At 37.1% G+C, this 16,887-nt stretch overlaps 2 protein-coding genes across 2 annotated transcripts; one reads left to right on the top strand and one right to left on the bottom strand.

The window, feature by feature from the left end:
* Positions 1-1,010: 1,010 nt before the first annotated feature.
* On the bottom strand, positions 1,011-12,316 carry slc46a2 (solute carrier family 46 member 2). The gene is made up of 7 exons (XM_015386271.1): positions 11,785-12,316; positions 9,064-9,234; positions 7,441-7,659; positions 7,133-7,304; positions 4,906-4,989; positions 3,404-3,560; positions 1,011-3,312 (listed from the first exon to the last, which is right to left on the bottom strand). The coding sequence occupies exons 1-7, from the start codon at positions 12,229-12,231 to the stop codon at positions 3,255-3,257; spliced, it is 1,308 nt and encodes a 435-aa protein (XP_015241757.1). The 5' UTR covers positions 12,232-12,316; the 3' UTR covers positions 1,011-3,254.
* A 698-nt stretch (positions 12,317-13,014) lies between these two features.
* Positions 13,015-13,724, top strand: LOC107092013 (tubulin alpha chain-like). Its single transcript, XM_015386278.1, has one exon. The coding sequence runs from the start codon at positions 13,015-13,017 to the stop codon at positions 13,426-13,428; it is 414 nt and encodes a 137-aa protein (XP_015241764.1). The 3' UTR covers positions 13,429-13,724.
* Positions 13,725-16,887: the final 3,163 nt, after the last annotated feature.

Raw genomic sequence — 16,887 nt, 5'->3', positions numbered from 1 at the left:
GAAGGGAATAATTAGGCTAAAACCTTTTTATTAGTACTCAGGTGTTGAATTCAAATAAGGGTAAGAGAGTAAAAGGTTATTAGAGTTTAAAAGTCAAGCTTCAGCACAACTAAACATCTGGTCTCTGTGCTCATTCATTGTAGTGACTGTTAGCTTTATGTTTACTTTGTTTTAAATCTCCCACTTTCTCAGTGAAAAGTGTTATTTGAATAAAAATACTAAAGAAAAACAGGTACTAATCCATCCATATACTGTTTTTTATCTGGTGTAAATGAAGTAAGTGTTCAGACATGAGCCAGCCAAGTCTATTTCAATATTACCTGTCAACATGGAAGAAGGGACTGTACATGTGACCCGGTTCTGTAAATTTGACCAATTTGGGTTGTTCTACAGAACCAGCCCGGTTCTATCATTTTACATCTGCTGTTTTTTTTTTTTCTTCTTCTTCTTTTGGCACTAAACATGTAGCTCTTGGTTGCTAAAAGTAAGACAGATGTTGTGTTTTTGTTTAGAGCATCCAGGTAGATCCAGAAAGGCGGCGTTGGTGAAACTGGTCCATTTAAAGTCTCTCTAAAGGGACGTCTGAATGCTTGTTCAGGTCGGGGAACAGTTTTCCTTTATGTTTCTAAGCCAAATGAAATGTGGAGATAAAAAAAAATCCCATTATCAGGAATCCAACCTGTGTGGAGGTCTGATGTTTTACAGACATCCATTTTTCTTCTTTCTCTGTTCCCCCAGTGTGCTTTGTTTACGTCCCCGATTGTACATTTGAATGTTAATAACAGTTTGTTGTAATTCTAAATAAGCTTGTATACTGATGTTTTGATGCAATTTATCTTTACCACATTTTTTGAAAATATACTGGACCAATAATAAAGAGAATAAATGATTCCTATGTTTCTGCAGAAGTGATGCTTCCTTTTGCTCAAATGTTTTACAGAATCCTAATCATCTCATAAAAGAAGAAGCAAAACAAGAGAGCTGATTCAGTTTATATTTAATTCCTTAAAACTTTTATTTACATAGAAATGTGTAAAAATACAGCAGTTGCATGAACAGTAAAAACATTCTGTAGTGTATCAGTAAACTTACGCAATTACAAATACTTGATATAAACAAAATAATAATTAAAAAATCTTTAAACGCTTCAACAACGTCCATATGATTATAGAAAAATCTTACGCCTATGTTTGTAAAGAGGTAATAATCCCTTTCACCTAACTTAAGTGCAAACTGATCAAGTATAAAAAGTCGAACCTAAAAAGCACAAGTATGTCAGAATAAAAGCATGTCATTAATGTAAACTATTAAAAAACCAAGTGTTGCAGAAAAGCAAAGTATATTATTTGATAACTTTGTTTAAAAAAAAAAAAAATCCATTAAAAGATGCAGTCATAATACCTTGTTTGAAAAGGTCCATAAATGTTTCAATTAACACAAACATAGAATATGTGTCTTAACTAGTTTGGATTCACCAAACTGAAATAACCTTTGGGTAGAGCTTCATATGCCAGCATATGATGTCATTATTGTCCCTTATTATTAATTCTGTCTCTAGATCCATACATCAAATCTTTAGTTTTTGTGAAGCAGAGGTTTTCCTGTAATTTGAATTTCCTAATAGCTAAAATCGATCCTGCAAAGAGAAACTGGCCTGAGATCAGAAAGGATTCATTGATGACCTGCCTTCTGAAAATGACAGAAAAAGGAAATAAGGCTCCAGTCAGAGAAAGCATCGTACCTAAATGAACAGATCACCTTAGCAGCCCTTATCTGGCTGGGGGTTGTTAATGGGATTTGTTCAATAAAAAACAGACAAATCACAAAGCTGCTGTTTTCCCAGATAAACCCCAACGTTTAGCAGGTAGGCTGAAACCTACAAGTACAAATAAAGTTGTTCATTTTTTCCCTTTTGAGTTTATAAATCTCAGTCTTTAAAATTTGCAATTTAGAACAATTCAATTTATTCAATTCAGTTTATTTCTATAGCACCAATTCATAAAACATTTCATCTGAAGGCACTTTACAGTTCACCAGAATCATACAGTCAAATTGATTCAAAGTTTTCTATCTAAGGAAAACCAGTCGATTGCATCGACTCCTTGACTCTAAGGCAATCCCTCACACTAAGCTTGTAGCGAGAGTGGAGAGGAAAAACTCGCTTTTAACAGGAAGAAACCTCAAGCAGAACCAGGCTCAGTGTGAGCGGCCAATTTCAAACATAATTGGCTACATTCTGGAAAGGTAAAGCTTTAAAATTCTCTTAGGATTATATACAAAAAAAAAAGAATTTTGTGATGATCAGTGCTGCTTAATCTATCATGTGCCAATATGAGAAGACAGCTTGAATTATCAGCTTTGTAATAACTTTGACTTTTCAACGTCCTCACATAAATAGTGTGACAGGAGGATAAAAAAAAAAAAAAAGTCAGTTTAAGGAAACCAGAGATCAGAAACTGGCCTCAGTTTTCCGCATGTTTTGTTTATATTAATCTATACCTAAGAATACGATCCCCAAGATGCTGATTCCACCAAGTCATCATGTACTAAACATGTAACAACATGGACCTCTATAGCTAGATTAGGTAGATTAAGGTTTAAAGGGGTGGTTTTCTTTTCCCACGTTTCTTCTGACTAAAAGTGAATTTAATTGTTGCTGTGCCCAGACCAGAATTCCAGCTTAAGGAACCCAAGGAAGTTTATGTGTTTAAATAAAACACAGCATCACCTTAGCTTTTCCCAACTCCTGCCTATCTGTAATGCATGTTTCCAATGAAGAAATCTAAAAAGGGAAACAAAGCAAAAAGCTGCTGAAATCTGGTTTACGACATAAAACTAATGGCGAAAGGAGAGCGTAATGAAGGCAAACATTAGGTGACCTCATGCAATACTCTGAGTGGTGATCTCCAAAGTGTTGAAAATAGCAGACATAAGGCATTTTTCAAAACGCACTTCTGTTTTTTAACAAGAAGTCATCGTCTGATTAAACCACCTTTGCGCGAACCTTTGACATCGTTTCAACAATATTCGACTTTTTATTTGTCATATGGGTTTGGCTTACTCATGTTAAGTGTCCATGCAGGCCTTTTTACACCACATTGAATGTTACTTAAGGCCGTTTAGGCAAGTATAAAAAACACCCTGTTTTAGCTCCAACATTTGAGGAAGTGGAATGTTAACATTTCCCTTAAAGTCTCATTTCCCAGTTGGCTTGTTTTAGAAAAGAACTCACTGCTTGTATGTGTGCTGCTTCTTCAGTCTCCCTGAATCCTCACGTACTGCTTGTTCTGAGCCGAAATGTAGCCGACGATGCTTCAGGAAACGGCACAGAGAGAATCGTTGAGAATGAGACACAAAGGGTTCATCGGATACAGTTTACTCAGTAGCTTTAGATGGGGCGTACCTGATGGGTATCATCGCAAGTACAGTGATGATGCTGGAGATCAAAAACACCAAGCCTGGGAGCCAGTTGAGAGAGCTTTGATAGATCTTGGTGAAGGTGGGAATGTAGGCGACGCCAGCCACTTTAAGGGTCATCTCCAGCAGTGTGAGAGCCATACCTAATGGATGGCAAAAAAAAAAAAGTAAATTTCTCCACTGTGTTATCAATTAAGTCAATCAATAAATAAAAAAAGAGATATCAGGCAGCAAATGTGCAGGGGATCACATCAAAGAATGAAATCCTAAAATAAATTCACAGGAGGGTGTGTTCAATGACCATTTACAGTCTTTATCACATGGTGAAAGAGATTTCAACGCAGATGGATGAACAAAGGCTGTGTCATGGTGTGTCTCAGTGTTTGCTGTATGATAAAGACATGAACTGGACAGACCAGCATTACAGGACCGGTCAGTCTTCCAGGAAATGAAAGTATTTTCTGCAGAGATTTTCCCAAAGGCTGTGTGTACACAAGTTAACTGAAACTGTAACTGAAATGGCAGGTGGGCGGCATACAAAAAGCCTGACCCCCTGTTATTTAACCCTATAAAGGTTTGCTTACTTTTGTAGTGGGAGTTAGGTGCATATAATCCAGCTTTTAAAGGGCTCATATAAGACCTTATAAGATACTGTTGCTGTTTATATATATAAATATAAATTGGTGACGCACTGTATATATGTATATACCCAATGGCACCTTGTTTTGACTATTGAGCTGATGTGACAAGTGAATTTCTCCACTGTGAGATCAATAAAGTCTATCTTATCTTATCTTGCTGGTGAAGATTTTCAGTCATCCAGGTCATTGTCATACCAAAAAAGTAAAAAAAAAACCCAATCCACTGGACTTGGTTTCCAAGTTTGAAGATGTTTTGCTTAAAAATGTCAGAATTAGCTTTGAGTTAGAAGCATTATAACATAGCCAAAAACTTGTTTGGCTTAGAAACCATGCAGATTGAATCGGAAGAATGGCCCTTAGGAATGGGGAGCTGTTTTGGGTTCTCTGTTAGCCTGCAATACCCAATAGGTTATTGCCTCTGAAAGGGGGGTTGTTAGGGGCAAGATGTTTTGTCCCCTGCATTGGACTCGGGGGTTGAAATGATTGCAGGAAGGATTCTACTCCGTCGCTGCATTGAAGGTTTTTGAGAGCTGAAAACTGAGTCCACCGCCTCTGTTTAAGGTTGGTTTTTCTTTCTTAACATAAATGGCTTCCTTCACACCCCTTTCAAACCACCTGTCTTCTTTGTCCAAAATGTGAACATTCTGGTCCTCAAATGAGTGTCCCTTGTCCTTAAGGTGTCCTTAAGCTCTTATCTTATATCTTAGATATATTTTAGATGTTGTGCTATACAGTGAATACTTTAAAACTGATGGATATTTCTGATTTTCTACAAGTGAATTAATGTGAAATGTGTTTTTTGGGGAGTTGCTACCGTCACACATATCAGCACAGACTGGAAACTTACCACAATAGGACATAGGGACCAGCTGCGAGACCACAGACCTGATCGTTGGCATGGGGATGAGTGCGAAGAGGTTTAAAGAACGCGCTGTGGAGCGAAACAAGGACTGATTAGTAAAGGTTCCTCTTCCCTGAAATGTCACCCTACTGCTACAAAGCTGGCTTCTTTCACCCCTTATTGGAGACACAATAACTAAACCAGCATAACTTTATGTTTCTTTAGATACGTATTAAACAATGTTTAATTAAGATTCTTAAAATTGTCGATAAATTGAGCCACAGCAAGCTACACTAAGCAACCTAGCTAGCATGTGCCTATATATGCTATCAGGTTACAAATGTTGACCTAAAAACACAAAAAGTGAAAAATATTTTTTAAAACATGAACTGCAAGCTTAATTGAGATAAGACTGTAATAAGGAAGAAAAAAAGCTAATGCCAGATATGTGCTTGTTCTAGTTTGCACACACAGAACTGTTAGCAATGCAGCACAGCTTGCTAATACAGGTAGCAGTTTTAAACTAAGCACTATAACAGCCATGCAGCTAAACTAATAAAGACACAGTTTCATCTAAAATATTAGAAAATAACAGGAAAGGTAAAATAATAGCAGTGCAGTTCATATGTGTTCCTATTTACCAGGGTATCATATTTTTTCCTTCTGATTTTCCTTAAACTTTAAGTTTATCATTGTTGCTTGTTCACTTCTTTTTTCACCCACTTTTTTCTTCCACTTAACTTTCCAATAACGGGCTTGGCTACAGTAGACAGAATACTTATGTTCCTTTAAATTTGTCCTTTGTAATTTAAGTATTTGAGTCCAAAATACAACATTTCTGAATTAAAAAAATCATTATTGTTATTTTTTTATATTCTTTTTCTCATCATTAGTTGTAAAACAGCAGAAATCAAGGCTTGGAGTGTATGAATCCAAGCATTGGTTAATGGTTTTTAGCTTTTGAAATGTTTTCGACTGAAATAAATCGACTTTAAAATTCTGATTTACCGATTCATTGGTTATATAAAACATATTTTCTCAGGGTGTGAGAATGATCATGAAAAGCAGCGCTACAGTCTTTTACTTCTACACCAGTGAAATCCCCTCATGTGAGGGTCAAAACATCATCCTTAAAGGATGATCTTCAATTTCATTTTACTGCATTTTCTAAACTTGAACATCATGTCTAATCTTTCATTTTTGGTGTTAAAAACATTTTTATGAGCTGTTTAGTTATACAGCATATCGATACTACTATTATATTAACATTAAAAAGAGAAATAAAAGTAGTTATAGTTAATGTTGGCTGTAAGGACAAAGGACAGAGCAATCTTTATAACTTATCTTTAGGAATTAATATGAGAATCAATTCAGAATTTAAAACCCAAAAATAAACCTTCACAATTGAGTTTTAGAACACAGATAGGCTGATTGTTTACCAACAAAAGTTTCCCACCCAAAACCTCAGTCTTGTTAATTTCTTTTTCATTATTTAAAACAAATCATTTTCTTTTATCACATAATTAATCCCTGCAGAGATTAGGTCAATAATCTATATTTTAGTGCGTCAAAATGAAAGCACCATGAAGAACAGACATCAGATATAAAGGCTTTGTGACTGAATGGCTGCAAGCTTTTGAAACTGCCTAGAAATATGAGTGGGGAGACTTTATGGTTTCAGATTAATCCCACTTCTCCTTTTTGTCGCTGTATTTGAAATGTGCAAATAACCAAATTAGAAATGAGGTAGAATGCTGTTCAGACTGCCTCCTAAAGTCACTTCTAAAGCCAATAAGCAGAGTAATGTAGACATCCCAGTAGCTTTCCCTGCTATGGATGTCACTTTAAATCTATAGTAGAGGATTTTTTTTTTTCCGGGTGGATTATCAAAACATGGTTCTCCTAATTTGTCAATTATTCTGGTGATATGTTTTATGATATGTTACCGTTTTTACTTACTGGTTGTGAGCCTGACATAGTGGCAAAATTGCAAATCTTCTTTTGTAAAGTAAGCTTGTATGGGCGATCCAAACAGCAACTTTTAAACAGAGCATGGATGAGGAGAAATGGGCTACTGCATGCTCTCGCACGCGTTTAATAGGTGTTCCCTCTCGGAAGCGGGTACAGGGTCGTGCATGTACAATTTTTTTAAAGTGGAGAGGGCGCGTCTTTCTAAGTCATGAAAATTCTCCACTATACCTTTAGGTTCCAATTTGCAGGTCAGAGATCTCACCTATGTAGAACACTGAGGTCGTGGTGGCGAAGGACATGACGTAGATGCCTAAAGCAAACGACAGCATGCCAATCAGGATCATCGTTTCATCGCCGACACATTTTCGGAACACAATGACGCCGATGAAACTGGTGAGGAAAATCAAAAATCCTGCAGCATTTCCGTACCCTACCTGTAGGGAAGGAGAAAAACAGAAAAAAAAAAATAAAACAGGCTGACAGATGAACCAAGAAAAAAAATACTGAGTTAGGAGCAAATCATGAAAAAAAAAGAATGATGTGAAAATCTAAAAAAGCAGCTAATGTTACTTGTGTGGCATTCCAGCTGAGGGGTGATTTCAATACAAAGGAGCCCAGGATCTCAATGGCTCCGCCCACAGCGAAGTCATAGAGGAAGGCCGCCACGAACAGAAGAACCACACTCAGCACGTTTATCCGACTGGAAGTGCTGATGAGATGGGCGTTACGGGAGGCGTGAGAGAGGAGGTGGTAGCTTTCCTCTGAGTCCACGCTGCTCCTCTGTTTCACCTTGAAATGCGATGAAAAGGCAAAGTATCTGATCAATAAGAGGTTGGAAGAGAATCGGAATCCAACACTGACCTGGGGTCTGATTTATCAAGCTTATGAACACACAAAAACGGGGCCTATAACTTGTGGATTTAACTTTCCACACAAAGGTTGGATATTTAAAAAAAAAAAACTTGGTGTGCAAACGATGTTGAGAAGAATTAAAGCCAGAGTAGAACCTCAGACCTTCAATATCACCGCATTTAAAACATTAATCATTGATCAATGTTCTCATCAGCATCAAACATCCAATTGGGGCTGAAACATAACTAAACATGGTAACAGGACACATAAAAAAGCCTATGAGCAGCTCACATATGGGGAAAGTTACTATTTTTGCCCACCTCAAGTTAATAAGTTACGTTAACAAGTTAGAAATGTAAGTGAAAAAGTTCAAAAAAATAAAATCAGTATGTTCATAAGTTAAAAAGCAAGAGTTAGAGCTTCCATCAGAATTAATGCTGTATAATTATGCTGAAAGAAGACATGTTTCTATGTTTTTTTTTAAATTAATTTCTTATAGAAGAACTTTTGTTAATTTTTTTTACATATATATATATATCTTTATTTGTAACAAACGTACTATGATTTTGTTCCGTTATCCTTTCACAGTCGAAGAATATTAATATGAGATTTAATATTAAATCACATAGTTAGTTTAAAGGGGCAGCTTATCCAAATTTTCATCATTTTTATTTGATTAATTAATTACAGCTTCTAACCACTGCAGGTCTAATTAATATTTAATTTACTCTCAGCCCAAAGCAACAAGATCATCTAAAATATAAGAGTCAATGTGAGGCGTAACTCTGCCTACCACCTTGGATATCAGTGTTAGAATCAGTCCAGCCATCAGGATCTGTTTCCATTCATAATACTTCCTTTAAATTGTCATGACATCTCTGTGGCTACCTACTAAACATATGTATCTGACTCCCCACCTCAGTCACCAAAGAATCATTCTGCTTTGGTTTAACAGCGCTTCTTTCCATGGTTGCTATAGGTAACCATGGAGCCTTGGAAACACACTAGTTCTATCAGGTGGGATGTATCGAGGAAATTGCTTTTTTTGTTTTTGCACACTAGGTTTGTTAAATCTAAAATATTTTTTTTGTCTGTCATTTTGTGGAATTTTAGTATAAATCCCATGCAATCTTTGATAAAGACATCCCTGAAGACTTTCCTCAGACTATTGTAACATCTTGCAATAGTTCAGTTTATTTTTCTTCATTTTATATGGCAGACCATCACTAATTGGCACATAATTGGGAGAATATGTTGGAGGAGAGCTGAAAACCAATCCAGCCAGCTCTCAACATCTCGCAAAGCTTTGTTGAATCCGAGGGATGATGGTGTTAAACTGACCTTCAGCAGGACAACAGAGAATATGAGGCAGAGCAGATGCAGCAGCGTGCTCACAGAGAGCAGGATGGTTCCATTTCCCAAACTGGAGCTGTAGAGCAGGAAGAGATGACCTGACACCAAGCTGCCCACCAGTCCAGCTAACCCATACAGCAACTCCACTCTCATCATCACCTGCATGGCACATGAGAAACAGGCACTGATTGCTCTAAGAATAGCTGAAAGAAGAGAACAACTTTCATTTTGAGGAACAACTTAATATACCCCACAATCCTTTATTACACTGTAATAAACAGTTATTAGAAAACAGTCTCGTGATTTGCCTCAACCCATATGTGAAAGTGAAAATCCCAAAATTTCCCAAATGGTGCAACAAAAACAAAGACTTGAGAAAAGTTTGACTCAACAACCCAACTTCTGCATGACATTTAGTTACACAAAATCACTCAAAAAAGTGAAATCTCATCTCAGCTCCTTCTAGAATGAGCTTTTTCATCTCTGGTTTTTGTAAATCAGCTGTAGCCGGGGACGTCCCCAAACCCTATTTGCTGACAGTCTCTGACAGCTGCCTTTCTTTCCCAAGGTTGTTTTTGCCAACGTCTGGCCCCAAAGGAGACTTTTTCTGCTTACTTCCCCTTTTTTTGTTTTTTTTTTGTTCTTCCATTTTGGTCTCTTAAAATCAGTCCAATAACTAAAAAAAACTACCAAAACTAAAACATATATTTTTTTATATCATGGGATCTATGCACAACCGCACTACTTCCTGAACCTAAGGCAGCTCACTTGTTTCCTGTATTTTTCTACTGGATGAACTGATTAATCAAGGTGTGCCTGACCTCAGTAACCATGGCTAGACACACCTGGATTAATCAGTTCATCCAGAAATGAAAGATAGGAAACAAAGGAGCTGCCTTAAATTCAGGAAGTAGAGTTGTGCATAGAGGCCATTATGTCTAGAAGTGAGGAGCTCTTCAAAATAGCATTTATTTCATAGAATCAGCACCCCCAGCCCTTATCTGCTTGCTGTCTAGGCTCAACATCTTCAGCTCCTACGTCTAAGATGGGGTCGAAGATGCACGGATGTACCATTGTATTTATAGTCATTTTCATGTAGTGTAAACAATGAGTTATCCACAAAAGGTCAGTGCTGAAAATGTTGACACTTAATGGATTGTTGTCCCCATGCAGAAAGTGAAAGCAAAAATGGTGGAAGGAAAACAAAAACTGGGATAACTTCAGTTTTGGAGGAAAGGGTTGTGTGACCATTAAAGAGTTTGGGAGGGATTCACATGTTGTGGATCTCCATGATAATACGCTGTTCCTGAAAAATCTGAACTGAAGATTATAGTTGATAAGCTTAACAACCTCTCCTCTAATCTTGGTGCCGCTTTAATCATGAATTAAAATGATTTACCATCAATCTTCTACATAAAATACCTCAGAGTTTGATCAATGTAAAATAATTTCAAACAGATGGTATGGGTATGGAATTGGTATCAGGATTAAGCTACACTGTTCCAACAGGAAAATCATTGAGCACAACATCCATATTTTCTAAATGAAGACAAACTATCCTTTCCTGCAGCCTTTGCTAACAAATAGACGCATATGTAGTGGATACAAATCTTTTAGGATTAAGTTCTGGGGCAAACTTCTTTTCCATTGTCATTACTTATTTTTATCAGTAATCCTTATGCAAAAAAACCTATATTTACAAGTAAAAATATCTACATAAATTGATTATTTAATACGTTTGTATTAAAATTGTTATTTATCTATCATTTCACCGAAGACTCCTAGATGACTTGCAGAGACACATAATTTTCTCTTTACCCCATATAAGCCACAATCTAGTTCTGAAAAGAGCATGAATTCTGTACTTATCTTTAATTTTAGTATATTTATGTGCATAGTTAACCACAATGTCTTTGTTGTCAAGTAAATGTTAATACCGGTATATGAAAAATGAAAATGGTTTCAATATTCCACTTAAGAGTACTACTGTTACCACTGTCTGTATTAGAGGGAAATAAATGGCAGGGGTGGCCCCAGGGTGGCCTGGCCCCCCATCTAGCTCCGCCCCTGCTGCACAGCCAGGTATAGGGACCAAAAGATGGAATGGCGCAAACAGTAGCTCAAACACAGGGCAGACAAATGTCTGTAAACTGTAGCATAACATCGTTTTTGGACAGTAAAACGTGCAGGGGACAAAAATGGACGTTAGAAAAAGTAGCTACCAAGAATTTTTTTATTTTATTATTTTTTTTTATCATTTTGTTATTGTACCAACGGTTTAATTACTAAAATACAGGTTGCACTAATTCTTTCAAAAAGGCTTTGATGTTGTCTCTAAAAGTGCCCATAGTTTCATACTGTCTTTTTTTCTCCTCTTAAACAATCTTTTCCATTCTGTTTTTTTCATTTTACTTGATTTATCTTTCCACTTCCATTAATATATCTCTGCAAACAGCATCATTGTTTATCACTGGCATTGTGGAAGGAGTGAATGAAGAGCAAACAGTCTTTCCAGTGTTATATCTGGATTTAATTCTTTTGATTTATCCAGATTTAGGCCTTAAAATCAAAGTTTGAATAAAATCACTTGTAGAAGAATTTCCAATTTATTGAAAAGCTCCAGTAACATCGTTAAAATAGACTTTTACCAACATGTTCCATACATGTTTACCAACTTTATTTGTGTATAAAATGCGTTAAAGCACCAACCTTGGAGCGATCAGCCGCCTTGGAGCCCAGAGACGCCAGAGTCATGACCCCGGGCCAGTAGGCGCTGAACCCCCCAGAGAGGCCGTAGATCACCGCGGCTGCAAACATCACCCTGAGCGGGAGATCGAAAATGAGCACCAGGAGCAGAGTGAGCCTGGAGAGCAGGTAACCGCTCAGGGGCCCAACGATGGGGGCCCTCCTCCAGCCGCGGTCGCTGAGTGCTGCCAGGGCCAGCGCAGGTATGATGGGGCAGAGCTTGATGATGAGGTTGTAGATCATGTAGAAGTCAGTGATGGCTTTCTGCTGGCTCTCCTCCGTCATGTTGGCGCATCGCTCTTTCACCACCATCTGTAAGGCGGTGTCAAACAGAGCGCTGCCCACCTGCTCCAGCACGACGATCGGCTCGATCTGCCGAAACAAACCGCAGGATAAACTCGGTGTCACCATCCCTGAAGCTCTGAAGAGGCACCGGCAGCTTCCTGTTGGTTCTCTTCTCTGCAAAACAAAAAGTATGAGAAGCAAAAGCAACCTGCTGTGACTGGGAGGGGCCCTTTACGCCCATTTCCTCATCTGGACTCAGCGATCTGCCTGTTCCCCAAAAACTCAAGCTATTACTTCACATTTTAATTCGGTTTTTTAAATTCAACGTAATTACCATTTTAAATGTATTTAATATTGTTTACATTAATATGTAATTATTTAATTCTGTATTTTACAAATCACAAAGTAGAGTAGTAGTAGTAGTATTTTTAGTCATGAATTAAAGAAATGATTGATTAATGATCTCGAGTCATGGTGTTTCATTCTCATCTATGATTTTTTAGACCTCAAATAATTGTGAAAAATATCTAGGTCCTGTCTCCTGTAAGGCTGATGCTAACTAACTAACTAACTACTGAACTATTTAACTAACTAAATACTTAACCAATAACTTAAGCTTAACCACTTAACTAGCTAGCTAACTAGGCCTACTTGATGAAACAAAACAAATAATCCAAATAGCTTTTGACTTTTTTATTTTTTTTTTTTCCCCAAGTTTGCAGGCTATAGTAGAGTATTGTTTTAAGGTTGGAAGTAAAATGCTGTGGTGTTTCTGGATTAGGTTCTCCTCTGGCATTAGCATTCCTTTACTCTTTTGTTCATGGTGGTATTATGTCCTGCATAGTGGTACCTGTTGTGCTTCTGTGATAATAAAACCAAAAAAGTGTCCAAAAAGTGTATCTCCCAAACATGGCTTGCTGCCTTCTGTACCGCGGTGACGTTGTGCCCAAAGATGTAAATGCGGCCATTGCCTCAATTAAAACCAAGCGATCTATCCAGTTTGTTGACTGGTGTCCAACTGGTTTCAAGGTGGGTATCAACTACCAGCCACCCACTGAGGTTCCTGGGGGAGATCTGGCCAAGATGCAGAGGGCTGTGTGCATGCTGAGCAACACCACGGCTATAGCAGAGGCCTGGGCTCGACTTGACCACAAGTTTGACCTGATGTACACCAAGCGGGCCTTTGTTCACTGGTATGTGGGAGAAGGGATGGAAGAGGGTGAATTTTCTGAAGCCAGGGAGGATATGGCTGCTCTGGAGAGGGATTATGAGGAGGTTGGAGCTGATAGCTTTGAAGAGGAAGATGAAGGGGAAGAATATTAAACAGACATGCAGACTTTGCTAAATGTTTTGGCCTTTATTGCACTACTCTACTTTACTTGAATAAGTTATTAAATAAAGACCACCATTTGTCATAACACAGGCAGAATAAAATCTAATATTACTTTAATTTAACCAAGACATTTGTTGTCCATTTAAGAAAAGGACAATTTCTAGAAGAAGAGTCTGACTTTTTTTCATTTAACTTTTTTCTTTTAGTTATTTTGTTGTTTGTCAAAAAAGAAGGAAATTGTTGATCTGAAACCTTCAAATGTTTTAAAAAGTAGCCAGTAGTTGTTTGACCTCTTAAATCATATAGGCAGCTCTGTAAAAATTAGTCTTAGCAGAAATTAAATGCACCCTTAGTCATTTTAATTCAGTTTTTTAGGGAAAAACCAGATCACCTGGAGAAAACCCATATGACAATTTTATACAAAAAGATTAAGAAAAGATTAAGGGGGGATAACATTAATGGAGAAAGGCAGAGGGGATGAGGATTAAGGAGAGAGAAAGGGAGAGCAGAACAGAATTAAGGAGGAGATAAAGGGAGAGAGGGATGGAGGGTAAAACAGAAAAAAAAATGCGAAAAAAGAAAGAATTCAATTGTATACTGAGTTAGAAGGGACGAGGTGATGCGTATGTAGGGTAGCAGTACTGTTGTAGCAACTGGTAGAAGGCCTCGGTCATATCGAAATCTTGGCCAATATGCATAAATATATATCTGGTTAGAAAACTGAAGCCAACTGCCACAATAATCTTTATCAAGACTTCAACTGAAAAAGAAGGCACATCATCATCTTCCTCAGTCTCAATTTGATAATCTATATTTAGTACTTCATTGTCACATTGAGATTCCGGTGCAGTATTTAAAGAACAAGGTTCAAAAGATATGCCAGGATTTTGCTCAAGTGTATCCCCCAAACAATCAAAAAATGTATCTTCATCAGACTCTGGTGATGGAATGTCCAATAATGGTCTACCTGTTGACTGTTCAAGTACTATCAAATTATCAGATGTGCCAGGATTTTGCTCAAGTGTATCTCCTAAACAATCAAAAAATTTATCTTCATCAGACTCTGGTAACGGAATGTCCAATAATGGTCTACCTTTTGACTGTTCAAGTACTATCAAATTATCAGATGTGCCAGGATTTTGCTCAAGTGTATCTCCTAAACAATCAAAAAATGTATCTTCATCAGACTCTGGTGACGGAATGTCCAATAATGGTCTACCTGTTGACTGTTCAAGTACTATCAAATTATCAGATGGTGTATCCACGATTGTCAAAGCTTGTGGCTCATGGTTTTCAGCCACACTGGGAAAAGTCTCCTCTTCTGGGATCTCCATTTCTGTTGCAACATTTTGCTGATGTTCCTTAATTAATTTATCATACAGGTTTTTGTAATATTCTTTTTCGCGCATTTCATTCTGTAACTTTTCCTCAACATCAGCAATTTTATGTACAAAAGAAATCAACTCAGAAAATATGTTGTTTGCGTCTTCTAGTGAAAGTACATTTTTTGCATTCACATCATCCTTTTTGTCATTTGTATCTGATTGGTTTTTCACTTGAACTGTCAACTTATGTGTATCTAAAGCTTTATGTGCACCTTTGGTGGTTTCATTTATAGATGATCTTACATTTTCAGCTAAAGTTGTCCTTGGATCTTGTTTCTGCTTGAGGTTCTCCAGCTTTGTACGTATTTCAAAGAAATCAGCTTGTAATTGATCATATAGGTTTTTGTAATACTCTGTTTCACTCTTTTCATGCAGTAACTCTGCCTGAACATCAGGAATTTTATGTAGAAAAGAAATCAACTTAGAAAATATCTTGTCTGCTTCTTCTGCTGAAAGTACAGTTTTAAAATTCACATCATCCTCTTTGTCATTTGTAGCTGAAACTGCCGATTTAGCTGATTGGTTATTTACCTGAACTGTCAACTGTTGTGTATATAAAGCTTTAGGTGCACTTTTGGTGGTTTTATTCACAGCACAGCTTTTAGTGGTAGATGATCTTGAATTATTAGGCAGAGTTGCCTCTCCAAATGTAATATTTTTGTGCTTAAGCAATACTTCCACATTCTTAAGCTTATCTTGTGATTTAATACATGGGTTTGTGTGACAGTCCTTTTCATTGTTGCCTTTAGGTGCCTCTAGTTTAAGTTTACAAACTCTCTGTTGGACAGAAGCAATTTGTGCTGCTGGTGCACTTTTAGATTTCGGTCTTTCTTTGACAAATTTCCCCTCCAAAGTTGAGATCTGTTCCTGTTCACATTCAGGAGCTTTAATTTTCATAGATGTTCCTGGTTTCTCTGTGCTCTCACGCTGAGTCTTAGTGCTAATGCAATGTTTTATCCCATCTTTCTTGGTTGTCTGATCATAAGACTGCTGTGGTGCTAAATCTAAAGCCTGAATTTTCCCAGACGCATTTTGTTGTTGAAGCTTAGGGACATTACATTGCTGATCTTTATATTCTATAGACGCACATCTCCTGTATTCAGTAGGCTCAAACTTAGCATTTAAAGGAATATTATCTGAATTTAACAGATTCTGTTCCTGCGTTCTGTTCTGTTTAAAATTTCGCAGTTGAACTTCAAATTCAGTTAAAGCTGAGCTTAGTTTATCAATCGCCCTCCCTAAATTGACACAGTCATTACTGTCAGATGAGCTCTCATTTTGATATTTAGATAATTTGCTTTCAAACTGTGTTTTGAAGTTATTACACCTCTTGTGCATCTTCAAAATTGCAGCTTCAATTTGAAGCAAATGGTCTAAGAAATATTCCATTTTAAACGTGTCCTTAAAAACTGAATCTGAACGTTAATATGAACTAAATTCAAATTATCACAGCTGACTTTGAAATTAGTCTGCTAAAATATGGTTCAGATGGCTTAGCTTTTAAGCAAAGGTATCGCCTTGTAAAACTCCCTTTTGGCTACTTCTTTAAATAAATGTGTCTTATAATCACAAACTTTCTGCAGCAAAAAAACGCCTGAATCGTTTCTAATTTTTTCTAATGAATCTCTGAAGTTGTTACCTGTACAAACTCAGAGTAGCTACTGATCTTACACAGAAGAGATGCTGATGATGTCACAAAGAGTCACATTCTGACCCCGCCCATAGAATTCTTTTCCCTGCCCACAATTCTTTTTTCTAAAGCCCTGCCATTTAAATCCCATATCAAAGAGGTTTCTAGAATTTTCTTCTTTCATCTCCAATTATTGCAATCATCAGGAAGTCCACAAACTGTAGTTAAAAGCCTTCAGCTGATCCAAAATGCTGCAGCCAGAGTTCTGATGAAAATTCAGAGAGATTATATATCTGTTATCCTAGCTACTCTTAATTGGCTTTCTGCTTTCTGTTTTATCCAGAATAGAATTAAAAATCCTACTTAATTTAATTAATTTATTTATTTGACAGGGACAGTGTACATTAAAAAGCATTCCTGCAAATGCACCAGAA

The sequence above is a fragment of the Cyprinodon variegatus genome, unplaced genomic scaffold, assembly GCF_000732505.1.
Source record: "Cyprinodon variegatus isolate N-32 unplaced genomic scaffold, C_variegatus-1.0 Scaffold362, whole genome shotgun sequence".
In the NCBI taxonomy this organism is placed as follows: domain Eukaryota; kingdom Metazoa; phylum Chordata; class Actinopteri; order Cyprinodontiformes; family Cyprinodontidae; genus Cyprinodon; species Cyprinodon variegatus.
This window is presented reverse-complemented; position numbering and strand designations above follow the sequence as displayed.